Consider the following 16466-nt stretch of genomic DNA (forward strand, 5'->3'; position numbering starts at 1 on the left):
TAAAGGCAGTTGGTCGTTGTGCAGGCCACATGACACCCTCATTAACCATATGCTTTAAACTTTAATTGTAAAAAGAATTTAAAGTACATTTTAGCCAGGCTTACCCTAAATTTGAGGGTTTGTTAAGTTTTTTTTTTTTTTCAGTGTTTGTATAAATGAAGAATTTGAATTTCAAGGTTTTCTTGAAAATTAGGTGTCATTTAGTTTTTATTCAATAACAAAACTATAGGATTACAAAAAAAAAAAATTCTTCTTATCTTCAGTAAATTTGGAAATTGGAATGTAAAGTTTTTCAAAACCTTAAGATTCCAAACTATTACAACTATTAGTTTAGGGACAATTATTCTGATTACTATTACAGTACAAGATCTTACTTCAAAACTGGATGCTGCAGCTAGAGCAGTTGGCATGGAAATCAGTGCTGATAAAAGCAACAAACATTAGTTTGTGGTAGTGATAGTATGAGATGTTATATTTGGTTGATAGCCAAACATTTAAACATGGGTAGAGATGAAGGATCAATAAAGAGATAAAAACCTGTTTAAGCTTGTGCTGCCTTGAGCAAACTCTGGAAAATCGGAATAATAACATCAGCAAAAAGGAGGAACTCCTCAATACTGCAATGAGCTGTAAGACATGACTCACTGTCAAGTCATCTTTCAAGGTGCAGTGGGAAGAGAATGAAGAAAGGCTCATCCAAAGAAAAGATGGCTGGATAATGTAAAAGAATGGACTGGCCTATCTCTTTATATCCTGTTAAGAACAGCTGCTGATTGAGAAAAGTGGGTGACTTTGGTCACATCACCCCTACTATGAAAGACAAGGGACAGATGAGATTACAGTTTACAGAAAATAACTAAATCTCTTTTGTAATAATGTCACTTAGAACTTGTTAAGAACTAGTAAATTGTTACATTTCTGTTACAATAATAGCAAGTCTTTGGTGTACAATATAACATTCCCTTCAAATGATACATATTATATACTTATAGGCCAGAGCTAAATGTTGGATTTTATTTTGTATGTTGAAATTATAATTTAGGGCTGCTAATAGTGTAATATTAATATTACTTTTCATTCATCTGTGATTTTATTTGAGTTTTGAAGATTTGGTTGGAGATTGAGTTAAAAAAAATTATTAGTTAGGGTTTTGTTTTTCTCTCCCTTAGAAATTTTCTCTTAAGCATCAAAGGTCTGCTCTTTAAATAAAGTTTTTTTTTTCTTCTTTCTTTGTGTTTTAGCCCAAAGAAATCAATGGAGTCCGGGTACCGGTGGATACAAGTAAACCCAACCCTAATGATATTGAGTTTGATAACTTGTATTTAGATATGAATGGAATCATTCACCCCTGTTGTCACCCAGAAGACAGGTGAGTCCGTTTTCATCAGCTTACTCATATTATCTTAAAACCTGGACTTTTTACATTTTAAGAAATCTTTCGAATTGTAAAATTCTGAAGGCTTGATAATTTTGTATAATAAATATTTAGATTTCTTTGTTTAAGGTGCATCAGAGATTTATAAGTTTTAAAATTAAAGTGACAAAAATCCAGATTAAAGTTGTATAAAGCAGCCATTTTGACATGAGTTATCTACTCATCATTGTTACCTTGCTAAGTTGTTCATTTTGACATAAAAAAAGAAAAAGTATATATATAAGTAAATTATTGCATTTCTAATTGTGGAGTTTATTATTATTATATTTTTTTTTTGTTAAAAACATAAACATGGGATTTAGAATTTAAAAAAAATAGATTTAAATAAGTAAAACATTTTGTAGGTCTTAACATTTTGAGGATTCATTTATGCATGTTAATTAGAGTCTTAATCTCTGCTAAGTCATTGGTTTTCCTGGCTGATTCAGGCAACAAATTTCAAGCTTTAATGATTAAATTAATGTCAATAAACAAGAAGGAACACTTGTATGAATAAGTCCTAGAATATTGAATACAAAATGTGCCTTTATCTTTGTGTCTTGCACTGCATTTTAATGTGTTCTGTTATTATATTTTTTGTATTTATGGTTTTAGATTATATGTATCATTGCTATTTTACTTTTTAGTCTTCTAGCCTGAAGTGTCTCCAAATTAAATGATGGTGTTACTATACCACAACACATCTCAGGGCCTCTGTCTCGTTTATATTGTATACTTGTGATTACAAGCACTGAATTTGTCACTGTCTTAGAATAAATTTAGAATTTCCAATTCATTCCATTCGCTCGCACCACACATCTAGTTGTTAGTTAAAGAATCGACAATGCTATTTTAAAATGTCACATCACTGCTGAACTTCCCAATACAGTGTGATCAAAGAAAAGTTGACATAGGGGGATAAGAGAATGTTTGTCTTGTGACGAACATTTTTAGTTTGTTTGTAAACATGATCTATTACATTTTCTTACATTCAGACCAGCTCCCAAAAATGAAGATGAGATGATGCTGTTGATTTTTGAGTTCATTGACAGAATTTTCTCCATTGTGAGACCCAGACGTGTCCTCTACATGGCTATTGATGGCGTTGTGAGTATATTGCTTCACTTTTAAAAATCACATTCTACTTTTCATAAGCTCTGTAGTTTATATAACAATCGGTGTTAGTATAGAAGGTATTTCATTGTCTTATTTTTATCACAGGCTCCCCGAGCTAAAATGAACCAACAAAGATCTAGGCGTTTTAGAGCATCTAAAGAAACATAGTAAGTTTTCATGTTAAGAAATGTTTTCATCGTGTTTGTCCAATTTCAATTTTCATTTATCAACCACCTCAAGTTTTTTGATTGGAGGGGATTTTTTTTTTTTTGTGTGCATATCTTTTATTTTCTCCCAGTGAAAAACTCATGGACATGGCGCGGATCAGAGATGAAGTGAAAAGTAAAGGCATGTTTTTACCTGCAGAGAAACCAAAGGAAGAACACTTTGATAGTAACTGCATTACACCAGTAAGTAATGGCTTACAATAAGCAGGCCGTTTACCTTGTTGATACTACAAATTTTGCTTCAATAAAAAATATTTAAATTTCCTTGTTATTACAAACTAGTTGTTAATGATGATTTGTTTGTAAAGATATAACAATTCAATTCTCATTCAGCATATTTCATTGTGGCATTATTTATTCAGATTCTTCTATAAAACACTGTGTATTGTGTTTCCAGGGCACACCATTTATGTTCAAATTAGCTGAGTGTTTGAGATACTACATTCACGATCGAATCAATAATCAGCCAGGATGGGCCAAAATCCAAGTTATTCTTTCAGACGCCAATGTCCCAGGTGAAGGAGAGCACAAAATTATGGATTTCATCCGAAGACAGAGAGGTAACATTATAATACTTATTTGGTCAACTTGCATGTTTGAATTTAGTTCATTATATATATTAATGACTATGTTATAGTATTCTTGCTTCTATTTTTCTCTTTTTCTTTCTACATGTAAATTGTTGCAATAATTTTTTTCTTTCTATTATTGAGTTTATGTTACTTTGTGCCAAAGCTGTTCCTGAAGTCTAAACTCTTAAGCTGGGGTTATGAATGTTTAGTTACTTCGCAATACATTTTACTTGTGATTTTTTTTTTCACTCCTAGCTTTAACGATTTAGTTTTTAGATGTAAGTCAAAGCTTAGTTACCAACTTATTATGTTTATGGTAATTGACTGTCCAATGTTTCTCCTATGTTACAGCCCAGCCAGACCATGATCCCAACACGCATCACTGTCTGTGTGGAGCAGACGGTGAGGACTTTCTTTTAAATTTTTAAATTAAAGATCACTCTAATCAGTTTTAAGTTTAGTTTCAACATTATTACTTATATGGTATAATAAGATATATTTGAAAGTATCATTGAATGTTAAGAATGTATTTCAAATATTTTTTTTGTTTCAATTTCAGCTGATCTTATTATGTTAGGTAAGTGGTTTTATGCTTTTGTTTATAAATAGGTCGGGCGCAATTTAGACTTAGAATATTGTTTTCACAATTTAGTAGCATTTGATAGTTAATAAACAATTGTTTTAAAAAGATTCACACGTTATATGTGATCAGGTCAAATGTTTGGTTGACTAAACAATTTATATAAATCATAAGATTATGTATATCAGTTGGCCAAACAGCCTTCACCTTGCTAACCTAATAAATGCATTCTCATTCTCTTTTAGCATTTGATTATTATTAGATACCATCCTTGTGTGACCCCACCTGAAACCATAACCACACGAAGAAGGTCAAAGAATTGTGTATATTTTACTTTTGTCCTTTTTCATCACTCATTTATACATGTTTAGAAATGGTGTGCATTGAATTTTGTATCCTACAGGTCTAGCCACACATGAACCAAACTTTACAATAATCAGAGAAGAGTTCAAACCTAACCAGCCCAGGCCTTGTGATTTATGTGGACAAATGGGTAAATAGAAATGTCATAGAACAAAAAAAAAAGTTAATTTCATTAAAATGGGAGTTGGAAAAAATAACAATCAACTCTTGTGTTTTTGAAGTTATAAAAATTTGATGTATTCCTAAGAAATATATTCATCAACTTTTTTCTGCATAATCAGTTTTGGTTTATTCAGAGTTGCCTCAGCAAAAATCTTTTGAAAATAGATTAAGCATTTTTATTAAGAGATTTTCTATTTGAACACAAATCTTCTTGTATTTAAATTTTAGGTCATGAATTGAAAGATTGTCAAGGGTTGTCGAGAGAAGAAACAGATGAGGTTAATGTCAATGTTTGTCTCTTAGTGTCTTATTAATCTAAGTAATTTTTAAAACGTTAATTAGATCTCTTCTCACCTATCTAAATTATTCTCACCTGTGTATCCTTCTAGCCCATATCTGTCCCAGGAGTTGAGCAACAGTATATATTTGTGAGGCTAAGTGTTTTGAGAGAGTACCTACAGACAGAGCTAGCAATGCCCAATTTACCTTTTACATATAGCTTTGAGGTAGGTTCTAGTTCCTTGTTACATCGTTTGTTGACATGTTCTTATGAAACATATTCTTGAGAATACTTTTAAAATAATTTTCAAAATAAAAATAACATAAGTAGAAACACATATAATGGAAATCTGGATCTTATTATCCCATGTCACTATCACTGAAAAAAAGCATGATAAATTAATAGGAGAAAATTTAAGCACCTCCGCTTTAAAAGCATGTTGAAATGGGGAAAAAAATCTGGATGTATTAACAAAGGGAAACTATTCTATGTCAAGTTGTAATAAATTAAAAACATTTATGTAAGAAAGAAAACAATACATTTTTTAAGCATTGATGTTGAACTCGTGGATCTGATCCATAATGATGGGGTTAAATTGACAATGTGCCTCATAGGAGAGAAAGAGTTAAACAGAGTTGAAATCCTGGCCTATTTAGTTTCCTCCAAATGGAGGTGAATTCTGTTGATCTAGTTAGGCTGGTAAAAGATGCAGTTTTAAATAACATAGGTTAACCGTTATATACACATATTTTGATTTAACAGCATTTGACTGATTACAAATTGTATGGTTTAGTTAGAATTAACAGTGCTGTGCTAAGTATTTGTAATGAAATACTATTCCTATTCCCTGTTTATTTATTGACAGAGAGCACTAGATGATTGGGTATTTATGTGTTTCTTTGTTGGCAATGATTTCTTGCCCCACTTACCATCATTAGAAATCAGGTGAGTCAAGAACTTTGTCTGTTGGTGTACTGAAATAAATTAAGCATTCTGTGATTGTGTTAAAAATTTGAGACTAGGAATTCAGTGTAATCAATGTATTAGAAGTGTGTAGAAATATACTCAATATATTGCGAGGTATCACTATATAGCAGTTTCATTGTTGATGATTTGACTGGTTTTCTTTTTTTAGGGAAGGAGCCATTGATAGGCTGGTGAAACTGTACAAAGATGTAGTTTATAAAACTGGTGTAAGTTTTACAATTTTCCCATATATTTTTATGACACCATTTGACAAGTTAATTTATACTTCTGTAATTGTAACAAGAAATATAGCTTTTAAATATTTGTTTATCCCTCCAGGGTTACCTCACAGAAAGTGGTGTTGTCAACCTAAGTCGTGTTCAACTGGTTATGTCAGGTACTTATAAGAATGTCATTATTGTCTGAAGTGATCAACTTACTTTATTTTTTAAATATTTAATTTAGAAAGACAAACTCTAGTTCTTTTGATGTTGTGATGCTGTCAATGTCAAATGGTTTTAAAGTTCATCAATTCACACAATCTTTCACACAATCTTTTACTGCCATGTCTGCCTGGCTTACAGAAAACTTAAAGATACCTGAGGAGTAAATTGACTCTCCCGCCTTAACTACTGCTATACGTGAAAGTAGGTATACCTGATGACAAAATCGTTATGCTCCACGAATAGTCCTATGAAAAAACAAGATGTGTTTCTGCTTTCTTGCATACACTCCATTGGCTTCCTGTGAATGCAAGAATTGACTACAAGGTGGCCACACTTTCTCATCAGTGCATCTACAACAAAGATAGATATGTTCTTGTACATTAGTGAGAGGCCTGCACTTCTAATCATGTCACGTTACTCCCTCAAAAAATACTGTTTGCAAGCTTTTTCAGTGCATGGACCAAAAGTCTCCCCATTGATCTCAAACAACATGCTTTACTACATTCAAGAAAAACGTTAAGACCTATCTGTTCAAAACATTTATAGATTAATTTGTCATTTTAACTCATGTTTATGTTTTTTATCATAGTGCCTTGAGCCTACATTATGTTAGTTAACAGCGCTTTATAAAACAAATTATTATTATTAATAGAAATATTTATTTTTTTTACCATTAAAAATTCTGAAATGTACTATTTTATAAGATTCAGATTATGATTAAATAGAGTGCTTTCATTGATGACTAACAATACTAAACATGCTCTTTGTCTAATTATGTTATGACTTTGATCTAATTCAACATTTGCTATGACATTTGATTCTACTTTCAGAGCTAGGCAAAGTTGAAGATGAAATCTTTAAAAAACGAAGGCAAACTGAAGTAAGCCTCTTCACTCTATTCAACTTGCCTAATTAACCAGGCATGTATCAGTGCAGTCCTTTAAGAGCAGACATTCAATAAAAACATTGAGGGAAAATAATCCTAATTGACTGACTCCCCCATAGTACTGCTAGTAACCTTGTGCAATTAAAGTACATTGATTAATTTCAGTTATAGGCAATCATTTGTTTAAAAATAATGTCTGTGCTTCACTTTTTATAATACTTTGAAGGTGTAGGCTTCAAATGGTGTATTTTTAAAAACTAGTTAGGAAAATTACTGATGGAAGTTATTTTTCGGGGGGATATGCGTATGATTATTGCACAAATGAAAGGAACTATTTTATCACTAGTTAAATGGGGTCTTATTAATTAAACATTGAACTGTAGACAGAGAAGGTCCTGGTATAATGGAGGACAGGGTTTTTGTTTTGTATTTTGAAGACATTTTTTTTATTTTCATGCTAGCTTATTGTACTTGATTCTCTATGATAATTTCTACTGTACTTTGTATTTTCATGCTAGCTTATTGTACTTGATTCTCTCTGATAATTTCTACTGTACTTTGTATTTTCTTCCTTCACCAGCTTGATTTCAAAAGGAGGGACAAAGAGAAGAAACAGAGAATAAAGATGGTGAGAATAGTTGCACTTCTAATTAGTTTGAATCTGTTTTGAAAGACTTTTTACTTCACCTTTACAAATGTACAAAGTTCAATGTGGTTTAATGTTTGGTTTTCATTATCTTCAATAGCAACAGAGTGCACAGAGACCAAAATGGATGATGGGTGGTCAGTTTACTCCTCAGGTATCTTTAGAATTCTCTTTTTTTTAAGACGCTAGTTTATCTTTAATACTTTTACTTTTTTAGATTCATCATATATATTTTATAATTTTTTTTTATTCAGTTGTATATATTTTATAATTTTTTTTATTCAGTTGTAAAATTTTTCAAACGTTTTAAATGGCATGCTTTCAAAATAAACACATTTAATGTTGTTGATGTCATAATTTGTACCTAAAGTAATTTAGCTGCAACAATTTGCATGAACACTGTCCCTAAACATTAATGATATTAGAATCTGATTTTAAATTTGTAAATTATGTCAGGCACTGGGCAGACCAGGTGCATCAACTGTGGTCTCCAACCCAAGGCAGGCAGCATACGAGAGTCGCAGGCAAAACATGTCCACGGAAGCAGGTGGTGGTGGGGCAGCAGCAGAACTAAAAGCCCTCATGGTTCAGAATGACCCACAGGTGGGACAGAAAAGGAAACCTACAGAGCAGGGGGGTCGTGGGGTGGATGATGACAGTGATGAAGAAGAGAAGGAAGCACCCGATGATGTCAGGTGAAAGGACAATTTTATGTTAATGTTTCTTTTTGTTTGATGTCTTTACTAGCAAGTAGTGGATAACATTTTAACCTCTTCCCCCCAACTTCTAGTGCATATTACTTATTAGATGAAACAGTTGCGAATTATATATACAATTTCTAGCAAGTATATATTGAGTTATTTCTTGTTTTTCCAGATTGTGGGAAGATGGTTGGAAAGACAGATACTACAAGTCAAAATTTAATGTTGATGTGAATGACCAAGAGTTCAGATACAATGTTGTAAGTTCTTCCGTCTTTTATAGCCCTATGATAAAAGTGCCTTGTTTTTAATGAGGCAACAGTAGGTGTGTGTGTGTGTGTATAGCCCCTACCACTGCTCCTCCTCCACACCCATTCAGTTTATTTTTTTTTTATGTTTTGATCCTACTAGCTTTTTTTTAGTTAATTTGTGACAAATACAAAATACTTGAATTAAAATCAAAAGCTATTTACTGCACTATGGAATGTGTCTGTATCAGCCTAAATTAATATATTGTTTTTATACAGTTTAGATACTATAAATTATTTTTATTTAAAAAATCTTTTAATGGAGTTACAGCCCTTGACACTTATGTCTGGATCTACTTTCCTTGACTTACATAACAGTAGGAGAAACTTGTATTAAATTAAGCTTTAAAAACAACACATTTTGTCTTAACACTACTAGATTTTTTTGTTTTGTTTACTTTGTTTTGTGTTAACTTTTAAAAACAACACATTTTGTCTAAACACTACTAGATATTAGACTTTTTACTTTGGTCCTGAACTAATGGGATATACCAGAATTTCATACTGAATTGCAGTAATGTTAAATTAGTTGTTTTTTTGTTTTTTTTGTACTTGTAGGCTAGACATTATGTTCGAGGTTTATGCTGGGTGTTGAGGTATTATTACCAGGTAGGATACTTCATTGTTGTTCTAATCTCAGCATGATTGATTTATGTCTTTTTATTCTTCTATTGTTGCACTGACACTGTTTTAAAGGATATTTTTTCTTGACTAGGGCTGTGCTTCATGGAAATGGTACTTCCCTTACCACTATGCTCCCTTTGCTTCAGACTTTGTCAACATTGGAGATCTTTCCAATGATTTTGAGAGAAACACACAGCCAGTAAGTTTTTTTTTTTTATCTTAATAATCATCATGTTCTAGTAGATAGATTTGTGCTTTTCAAACTAAGCATCTTAATGTATGTATAATGAAATGATTGATTTGGAAAATATTTTGGTTGGTTTCTCCTCAAAGATTTCATTTTCTAGGTAGTGAAAGATGAGCAAACTTTATTTAAAAAAAAACAACATGTAGCTTTTGGATTAATTTGAGCTAATCCACTCATCTCATCTGGCTTAATACTATACCTTTAAATAAGACTGAAAAGGTTACAGTATGTCCAGGTTGTAATATGATTTGACTTGGGCTATATCTTATGTACAAGTCAATGGCTTTTCAACCCATAATTTCGCCCAGTTTAAGGTGTCATGTTTTATTCCAGTTTCAGCCTCTTGAACAACTGATGGGAGTTTTCCCTGCCGCAAGTAAGAAACATTTACCCATCACTTGGCAAACTTTGATGGAAGACCCAGTAAGTATTCTAAATGCTCACGTATTAGCAAGCTGACCAATACATAATACTATTAGCAAGTTGACTTTTTCACATTAGATTTTAATTTTCTGTACGTTTTTAAATACTTAAAATAAGAAACGAAAGTAAAAATGTATACAGCATTACATTTCAAGAACAGTTGTAATGAAAAACACCTACAATGGTATTTAATGACAAAAAAATTGACATTGCAATTACTTTAATTGATTTCTAACAAAACCTAAAATTTTTACTTTAATAATTATTTAATACCTTTTTGATTCTTCATCACTAAACATTCTGACCACCAGATTTTTGTCATATCATTACATTTTGACAATACTTACTTTGCTATGCATTAACCTACAGGAGTCTCCCATCATTGACTTCTACCCAGTGGATTTCAAAATTGATTTGAATGGGAAGAAGTTTGCTTGGCAAGGTAATGGATTAGTTCCCATTCTGCTCACAGCTTTTTAGGATATAATGTCAAGTGGTGATACTTTAAAAAGCAAACCTTATTTGATAATGTCAAGTGGTGATACTTTGAAAAGCAAACCTTATTTGATTATTGTTTTTTTTTTAAAGGTGTGGCACTTCTACCATTTGTGGATGAAACCAGACTTCGGAAAGCCCTTGAAAGTGTATACCCAGACCTGACACCAGCAGAGAGTAAGTTCATGGAAACCCATTTTGTTGCTATGTACATAAAGTTGTCTTCTGTTGTTGAGGATATCCAAAGCATGAATAAAAAAAAATTACTAGTTCCATCAAGATAAATCAGTAACTGGTGGAAAAACATTTGAATGTAACTCTGTTGGGGTATGCCATCAAAAGCAAGACTAAATGTTGGGGTATGCAATCCAAAGCAAGACTAAATGTTGGGGGTATGCAATCCAAAGCAAGACTAAATGTTGGGGGTATGCAATCCAAAGCAAGACTAAATGTTGGAGGTATGCAATCCAAAGCAAGACTAAATGTTGGGGGTATGCAATCCAAAGCAAGACTAAATGTTGGGGGTATGCAATCCAAAGCAAGACTAAATGTTCAGATAGATGTGCTACTACTTCTTGTAGTCCTTCTCAGAAACAATTGCAAAGTATATTTAATACAAGAAAGTGATTACAAGTATATGTTATCTACAAATGTCCAAACAAACTTTAACTTTTGTTGTTTTTCTACATTTTTATTTCATTCTTTGTTTTTTTTTTCATGTTAAAAAAGAACAGAAATAATTGCTTTTAAAAAACAATTTTAATTAATTTACTTTTCTAAACAATATAAACAAGCTGCTAGTTTGTTTAAAAGATAATTATTTTTTTTTTAAAGATTCAAAAAACATATTTACATTTGGGAGAATCTGCAACTTCATCTTTGAAAAATTATTAGTTTTGGATGCTTTGCATAATTAGAAAGAATTGGTTTAGCCATTATTTCATTTTTGTTTCTCTAGGTAAAAGAAATACAAAAGGTAACGACAGGTTATTTATTGGTGCAAGCCATCCAGCATTTGATTTCCTTGAAGGACTCTATGAAGGTGCATTTACTAAAGATGTAAGTTTGACTAACTCCAATAAGTGTGAAATTAATTAATGTTGTTGTTGACTTTCTATTTCTGATTCAACATTTTGAAAGAGTCATACTTTTGAGACTTGAACATCTGAACAGTTTTTGTTTTTTTAAAGTATTTTTTTTTAAAAATAATCTGCAAATTTCTGCTAGTTAATATGTTTTTGTTTTTTTATATCAAAATTGTGTTTAGAAGCATTTTTTCGTAACAAACAATGCATTGAGAGTTGTCCCACTGAGCAAGAGTTAAATTTGTACTTTTGTGTCTATACCAACTACTGTGTTTTTTCAGTTGAATGAGTTGTATTTGGATTGTATAGTGATCTTCATTTTGTATTGCAGCCTGTGCCATTGGATAGCAAGCTAACAAAAGGCATGGCTGGTTTTGTCTGGTCAGATGAATTCAACATTGACAAAGGAGGGTATGTGGATTAGTGTTTAGTATATTTAATACAAGGAACAGTATTTTGAATATATTTTATATCTCTCCTAACAAAAATTTGTTTTGCTGTTGTGTCTATCAGAATTGTGCCAACACCCCTGCCAGGTGTAGATGATATATATGACAACAAATGTATCACGTAAGTGTGCTTTGAATGGATAATAGAAGTTTGTATTTGTTTTAATAACTTTTGATGTATAGTGATGCTTATGTGCTTGTGGTCCAATCTCTTTTATGGGCTAGTGGGGAGAGGGGATTTCTGGGAGAAAGGTTTTTGTGCTGCTTTTATGCGCTCAGCCAACACAACTCGAGTTCGAGTCAGATTTCAAACTCAAGCCCCTTTGGTAGGTAGCCAAGTGGTTTAAGCCTCTCAGCCACACATTATGGTATTGTGCTTTCATTTATCATAGATGCTTTCATAAAGGCTCAAACCTATTGTCTTTTTTGTTTTATAATCTCTTGATAACCAAAAATGTTTTTTCATTTTTTAAATTAAAGTTAGTTGATAAATTTGTAAAAGTTTTACTGGATTTTTGTTCAGGATAACCTTCCTTGACATCATTTCTTGTGTTTCAGTGTATGCTATAAAGATTTACAATTTGATCCAGATTACATTTTCAAGGCAGTTGTGTTACCAGGAGCAGTGTAAGTGTTTTTGTTTTTTGTGGAATTTGGGGGTGGGAATCAGAGAAGGTGTTTTTTTGTTTTTTTTCATATCTTAAAAAAACTAAGCATGCATATGAAAAAAAATGAAAACTACATCAGTTGGGTGTAAAAGTTGACCACGTTTGTCATTCAGGTAGCTGAAAGCTTAAGGATGTAACATCAAGAAAAAGTAATTTTAAAAATCAATTATTGTCACAAAAGGGGAAAAGTGAAGTGGATATACATTTTGATTTTGATATAAACAATACAAAATATAAACAATACAAAATCTGTAAGAACATGGTTAGAGAATAAAACTGCTTTCAAGAACCATTGTCAAATAACACTTTGAAACACTTAGATATTAGGGGACAAACTAAATGTGTGTTCTTCTAGTTAAAAATCTTGTTTTTTTTTTCACCCTTTGCCTGTTTAGCATGCCACCTCCAACATTGAAACCTGATGACTGGAACAGCAAAAATCCTGGCCAGCGATACAGACCCCAGCTGGGTTTCCAGCCTCACAGTGGCTATCGTGACAACAAGGATATGTCAGCAGCCAACAGGTTGATAAGGTGAGCAGATGAGAGGCATGCTATTTTGTTATTATGGTGAATAAATCACTGAATTCAGGAAATGTTATCCTTCTGACTCCATCAAAGTAAAAGGGCTTCCTGTTCTTGTTTCTTAGGGCATTCTTTCAGAAAGGAAGGTTTTTAGTGCTTAGTCCAATTCTCTTGTACAGAGCAGGGGTGGAAGTGGAAAGGCTTCAAACTCAGACAATCATGTTGACAATTTGAAACATATGCTACAAAACCATCAGGCCTTCCTCTGTCATATTCTAGCCTATTTATATTTTTTAGTGCCCCATTGGGGAAAAAGCCTCTTTTGTGTAATCAGTCTGTCACAAGAATCAATTAATAATATTAACTAATTAGTCAATTATTTTGTTTGGTACCTTGAACAAGGAAACGAAATCATACTTGACAGATGTGGTGGTATAAGTTGAATTAGTCCCCTTGTGGACTTGCCCCTGAGTGAAAATATTTTTTATGCATTTACAAAATGATCATTCACCAAGATACCCCCTTCTTCCCTCCCCCTTTCACAACTGGTCCAGACCAGTGATAGGATCATAGCGCATTGAGAAAGCTAAAAGTTAAACAAAAACAATTGGTAAAAATATTTATAATAATAATTATAATTTATAATCGCACAGATTTATTATGTCTAGGTCCATTCTGCATATAATAAATAATTACATGACTGATCCAAACGGATTGAAACAGTAAGACATAATATAAGCTTTTTTTTTTTGTTTTTAAAGTATTTGTTAATGTTTTTGTTTTGTACTTCACTTCTTATGGAACACAAATAATATTACTTTTTTCTTTGTTTAGGAACACTGCTGGCATGGGAGGTCAGGGCTATGTGATGTCTTCCCAGAACATGATGCCATCAATTTCAGCTGCTATTCCATATAACTACGGGTCCAACAACAGGGGCTATGACAACAGTGGCTACAACAACAATAACAACAGTGGCTACAACAACAACAGAGGCAGAGGTGGATCAAGCAACAGTTACCAGAGGGGCGGTGGCTACAGCTCTCAGTCTGGCAACAGCTATGGCAGCAGAGGAGGTAGCTACAACAACAACAACAACAACAATAGAAGTGGCTACAACAGTAACCAGCAGTCTTCACACAGAGGTGGAACCAGCCACAGAGGTAGGGCTGAGATTTATAATTATCTCCCTTGTTTCTCTTATTCGTTATAGTCTGTTGTTGTCTACTTCATGGCAGTCGTCCATCCTTTCTTAGGACAGTATAGATGAGAGAGACAACCTAACCACTGCATGACTGTTATGTTAGCAACATTTATTTGCATTTTCATAGTGCCTTGAGTCTACATTATGATTTCTAAGCAGTGCTTGAGAAATTCACTTATTATTATTATAATCAGCTAACACTAACCAATTTTAAAAACCTCAAATAACTGCAAAAATTCTTAAGTAAACAGTCATAATAAATACACCATACATTCACTGTGTCCCAAAAAGAAGAAGGTAAAAATAAAAAATTAAAATACACCATACTAATCCTTCTTTCACTTTGGTTAGGTTTTATTTTTTACTACTGGACATGGGGCTAAGCAGCCAATATGAACATTTTAGGTTCAGATTCTGGAACCTGACTATTGGTGTGAAGGCCATGCTATTTGAGAATCTGGACCAATGCTAAGGCTCCCACCTTTGACCTCCATTGCAGTTTGTTATGTTTTAGTAGTTCACAAATATATTTCATTAGAGTCCCAGAATGGGAAGATGGATGCCAGATATAGTCCATGTTCTTTAAAAGTTTCTTTCAGCTTATCTATTTCAGTGAACTCTGTTCTATGTGGATTCTTTTGTTTTTTTTTGTTAGTCTCTCTGTTTCCTCCACATGGATAGTTCCACACAGATATCACTTGGAGGGGATGCAGAGGAACATGTCTTTCATCTGGAGGCCTGCACTGTAGCACCTTTTTCAGGACATACATTATGCTTAAAGTCTGAAAGGCAAACTCTATTTCTAACTTCTATCTTGCATTGTGAGCACTATATACTAATGGCTTCTTTTCAATACTCCAACCAGTGATGTACTCTGATGGTTGGAAGTGACTGAATAGAAAGATATATTTGGAAATAGTAACTGAATTCATTTTTAGAAAAAAGTCTTTTAGTGACATAAAAGTTGTGTAAAATGGATTGAATACCAAACAAAAAAATAATTTTTTTTTGGTCATTTTTTTGTGCTGTTAAGTTAAAAGTTGATAGTCTCCCTTGGATCACATAATTTATTGTTATTCTGAAAATAAAATATAAATAAAATTAAATTAAAATTTTAAAACATTTTATATATTTATATAGATTTAATCTATCTATCCCTCTCTCCCTATATATATATATATATATATATATATATATATATACATACTTGGATTTATTTAGTCAAATGTTTGTATATCTTATATTGAATTTAACTATGAAAGCAAATAAAGCTGCGTCACATTCAAATGTGATTAATATTGAACAGAGTATGTATGGCACTGAGTAGATCTATTAGTTGCACCTTTACTTTCTGACATCAAGGCTCATATTCGATCTATAGAGGATTCATTGAACTAAAAGTAAAAGGCATCAGGTCATCTAGGGCCATGTCAATGTACTGGAACATTATTGGCTGAGATGAACACAAGAGTCTACCCACACATACACACACTAGATCTGAGTTTGGTCTCTTCAGTCCAAATTAGCACTTGTGCCAGGTTTTCAAGCAGCTACCAGATAGACCCTTCATGTCAGCACTGTCTGAAAAGACCCTCATTACCAGCCTATGTGGCAACTCTCACACCCCCTACCTCTTTATAGCCCCATTTTTTTAAAAACCTTTTTTTGTTGTTTTGTTCAGTCTGGTTGTGGGTACGTCTGGTTGAGGATGTCAAAGTTTAGGCTCACTTCCATCAAAACACAAAAATTGGACTTTTTTTTATCTTAAAAATTTTAATATACACATATTTTTAAATTGCATTTTCTTTTTTTTTTTTTTTTTTTTGTTTATCTTAAGAGATTGGTCATTCACCAGTCACCCCCCCCCCCCCTCCCCATGCCCGTAGGTCAGTCAACCAAATATTAGATGATTATTCAATCACATCCGTTAGGCCTGGCTAACGCTGAACCATAGCTACATGACAATCAACTCATTGAATACTTGGAAATATGTTAAAATGTAATTCTAATAATAAGGTCAGCCAGCCAAACCGTACTTTCTTCTGTGCAACACTTTCTCCACCTCGCAAACCTCTTTATT

The 16466-nt window shown here is 32.6% G+C and overlaps 1 protein-coding gene across 1 annotated transcript in view; it reads left to right on the forward strand.

The window, feature by feature from the left end:
* The window catches only part of LOC106071149 (5'-3' exoribonuclease 2-like), a 58225-nt gene that overhangs the window by 8822 nt on the left and 32937 nt on the right, over window positions 1-16466 (forward strand). The window contains exons 3-31 of the mRNA XM_056023310.1: window positions 1242-1369; window positions 2410-2521; window positions 2636-2697; window positions 2829-2940; window positions 3155-3317; window positions 3681-3731; window positions 3889-3906; window positions 4313-4402; window positions 4663-4712; window positions 4824-4940; window positions 5580-5659; window positions 5850-5907; window positions 6020-6077; window positions 6957-7006; window positions 7593-7640; window positions 7759-7812; window positions 8115-8353; window positions 8535-8619; window positions 9226-9276; window positions 9383-9490; window positions 9872-9961; window positions 10331-10403; window positions 10550-10633; window positions 11415-11515; window positions 11873-11952; window positions 12055-12111; window positions 12549-12617; window positions 13054-13191; window positions 14017-14345. Of these exons, the coding sequence (XP_055879285.1) occupies window positions 1242-1369; window positions 2410-2521; window positions 2636-2697; window positions 2829-2940; window positions 3155-3317; window positions 3681-3731; window positions 3889-3906; window positions 4313-4402; window positions 4663-4712; window positions 4824-4940; window positions 5580-5659; window positions 5850-5907; window positions 6020-6077; window positions 6957-7006; window positions 7593-7640; window positions 7759-7812; window positions 8115-8353; window positions 8535-8619; window positions 9226-9276; window positions 9383-9490; window positions 9872-9961; window positions 10331-10403; window positions 10550-10633; window positions 11415-11515; window positions 11873-11952; window positions 12055-12111; window positions 12549-12617; window positions 13054-13191; window positions 14017-14345 (2755 nt within the window). The remainder of the gene's footprint in view (window positions 1-1241; window positions 1370-2409; window positions 2522-2635; window positions 2698-2828; window positions 2941-3154; window positions 3318-3680; window positions 3732-3888; window positions 3907-4312; window positions 4403-4662; window positions 4713-4823; window positions 4941-5579; window positions 5660-5849; window positions 5908-6019; window positions 6078-6956; window positions 7007-7592; window positions 7641-7758; window positions 7813-8114; window positions 8354-8534; window positions 8620-9225; window positions 9277-9382; window positions 9491-9871; window positions 9962-10330; window positions 10404-10549; window positions 10634-11414; window positions 11516-11872; window positions 11953-12054; window positions 12112-12548; window positions 12618-13053; window positions 13192-14016; window positions 14346-16466) is intronic.

Source organism: Biomphalaria glabrata, chromosome 3, assembly GCF_947242115.1.
Source record: "Biomphalaria glabrata chromosome 3, xgBioGlab47.1, whole genome shotgun sequence".
NCBI lineage: Eukaryota > Metazoa > Mollusca > Gastropoda > Planorbidae > Biomphalaria > Biomphalaria glabrata.